This window comes from Leucopleurus acutus (genome assembly GCF_964270905.1).
Source record: "Leucopleurus acutus genome assembly, chromosome: 20".
NCBI classification, from domain to species: Eukaryota; Metazoa; Chordata; class Mammalia; order Artiodactyla; family Delphinidae; genus Leucopleurus; species Leucopleurus acutus.
In genome coordinates, this window is record NC_139162.1 from 41103265 (window position 1) to 41106359 (window position 3095).

A 3095-nucleotide genomic window follows, 5' to 3' on the forward strand; every position below is an offset into this window, starting at 1 on the left:
AATATGTGAACTCAAAACTAATGGGCAGCATCCCCCTCCACTAGAGCAGTGGCAGAGAAAACCATCTAAAACAAAAGGTTTAAGCAAGATCCAGAATCTCCTAAGATAATGCAAATTCCCAGGTTTCAATAAAAAGTCATCATCATACCACAAAAAAGAAAGGTCTCAAACTGAATTTAAAAAGACAATCAGGGGCTTCCCTGGTGGCGCAGTGGTTGAGAGTCCGCCTGCCGATGCAGGGGACATGGGTTCGTGCCCCGGTCCGGGAAGATCCCACATGCCGCGGAGTGGCTGGGCCCGTGAGCCATGGCTGCTGAGCCTGCGCCTCCGGAGCCTGTGCTCTGCAATGGGAGAGGCCACAAGAGTGAGAAACCCACGTACTGCAAAAAAAAAAAAAAAAAAAAAAAAGACAATCAGATGCCAACAACAATATGAAAAAAATGTCAGAATTATCTGACAAAGATTTTAAAGCACTCATCACTTTTTAAATGTTTCAATGAGCAATTACAAGCCCATTTGAAATAAATGAGGGGAAGAAAGAATCTCAACAGAGAAACAGAAGATATAAAGAAGAACCAAAGGGCAATTTTAGAACTGAAAAATACAGTACCAAAAAAACAAACTCAGTAGTTGGGCTTAAGAGCAGAATGTAGAAGAAAGAGGAAATAATTAGTGCACTGGAAGAAAGGACAATAGGCATTACCCAATCTGAACAATAGAGAGAAAAATAGACTGAAAAACTAGTAGAGCCTCAGGGTCCTGTGGGATTATAACAAAAGACCTAACATTCATTTCACCAGAGTCCTGGAAGGAGAGGAGAAAGAGGACAGGACTGAAAAGTATTCAAAGAATGACACGGCGACCTAAGACAGCAGGCCACATCAGCCAGGCATGGCAGCATGGAGCTCAGCCTTGGCAGCACCTCTGCTCTGTGGAACCTGCTGGCTTCCTCTTCTCCACTGTGCCCAGTGAATGTTTGCCTTGCAGACTGAGGGGGGAGATCAAAGTGACCCAAATTCTCAAAGAAAAGTTTCCTCGAGCTACAGCTATCAAAGTCACTGACATTTCAGGAGACTGTAGGACAATGTATGAAATTCAAGTCAAATTGGAAGAATTTAAGGAGAAGAGAACTGTCCAGCAGCACCAGATGGTAAATCAGACACTAAAAGAAAAGATCAAATGTATGCATGGATTGTGGATATTTACCTCTGTCCCCAAACACTGACCACGCCCTGGCTACATAGATATTGCTGCTGAAACCTTGGATGAATCTTATTGCCACCATTCTTTCCTAGGCATATGACAAAAAATTTATCTATTTTATTCATAGACATTTCCATATTGTAATTATAGAAGAATATGTTATCTATTTAGATGTTAATTAAAGGCAACAGACAACTAAAAATTTTTTTCATTACAAAAAAAAAAGTATTCAAAGAAAGAGTGGTTGAAAACTTCCCAGGTTTGACAAAAGACATAAACCTTCAGATTCTAGGAGGTAATTTTACCCAAAGAGTATAAATACAGAAAAAGCCATACAAGACACACCATAAATAAACTTGTGAAAGCGAAAGACAAAGACAAAATCTTGAAAGCAGCCAGAGAAAAATGATATGTTAATACTGGGGGAAAGCAATGAGAATAATAGTAGATTTCTCATCAGAAACTATGGAGGCCAGTGGAAGTGACACAATGTTCTTCAAGTGCTGAAAAAAAAGGCTGCCTAACCCAAAATTTTATACCCAGCAAAAATGCCCTTCTTTAATTAAAGGGAAAACAAGACATTCTCCAGTGAAAATAAACTAAGAGAACTTGTCCCCAGCAGACCTACCCTAAAAGAAAGGCTTAAAAAGTTCTGTAAACAGAAAGGATGCTACTAAACAAAAAAAACCTTGGAACATGAGGAAAGAAGAAAGAATACAATGAGCAAAAATGTGGATAAATACTATAAGTTTCCCTTCTCTTGAGTTTTCTAAACATGTCTGATGATCAAAGCAAAAATTACAATACTGTTTGATGTAGTTCTAAACGTATGTAGAGAAAATATTTTAAACAACAATATTATAAGTGGAGAAAATAAAGGTAGTTAAAGGGAGGTAATGTTTCTATACTTTATTCAAACTGGTGAAATGATGATATTCTAAGTTATATATCAAGCATGCAATGCCTAGAGCAACCACTAAAAAAGTTACACAAAGAGATACACTCAAAAACATTACAGATAAATCAAAGTGGAATTTTTTAAATGTCCAAACTAACCCACAGGCACACAGAAAAAAGAAAACAGAGAAACAAACCACAGAAAACAAATGAAAGACAATGGCGGAATTAAGCTCTAATATATCAATAATTATATTAAATATAAATGGTCTAAGTATACCAATTGAAAGAGGTGGCAGAAATGGATTAATAAACATGACCCAACTACATGCTGTCAACAAGAAACTCATTTCAAATACAACAACATAGGCAGGTTGAAAGCAAAGGGATGGAAAAAAATATATCATGCAAACATTAAATAAATAAAAGGAGTATAATAATATCAGATTACATAGACTTCAAAGAAAATTACTATAGATAGAAAAGGATAATAATGGTAAAATGATCAGTCCACCAAGAATGCATTCTGTTTTTCTATTTTTGTTTTTTTTGGCCGTGCGGCACAGCATGCTGGATCCTAGTTCCCTGACCGGGGATTGAACATGTGTCCTCTGCAGTGGAAGAGTGGAATCTTAACCACTGGATGGCCAGGGAAGTCCCAAGAATGCATTCTTATATACATTATTCTTGTATACTTGTGTATACACTTAGAATGTGTATATATCCTAAATGTGTTTATACCAAACAAAAGAGCTGCAAAATATAAGAAGTAAAAACTGACAAAACTGAAAGGAAAAAGAGATAAATCCACAATTATAGTTGAGTGCTTTAAGTCTCCTCTCTCAGAAACTAGACAGAAAAGCAACAAGGATATGGAAGAACTCAACACCATCAACCAAGAAAATGAACTGACATTTAAAGAACAATCCACACAACAGCAGAATACACATTTCTTTCAAGTGTGCATGGAACATATAGAAAAATAGGGTATATCC

The 3095-nt window shown here is 36.9% G+C and overlaps 1 protein-coding gene across 1 annotated transcript; it reads left to right on the forward strand.

Moving 5' to 3' along the window:
- Positions 1-891: 891 nt before the first annotated feature.
- On the forward strand, positions 892-1225 carry LOC309976962 (bolA-like protein 3; the record flags this gene model as incomplete). Its single annotated transcript, XM_082862830.1, is given in 3 exon segments — positions 892-969; positions 973-993; positions 995-1225. Coding segments are annotated over 3 exon segments (330 nt in total).
- Positions 1226-3095: the final 1870 nt, after the last annotated feature.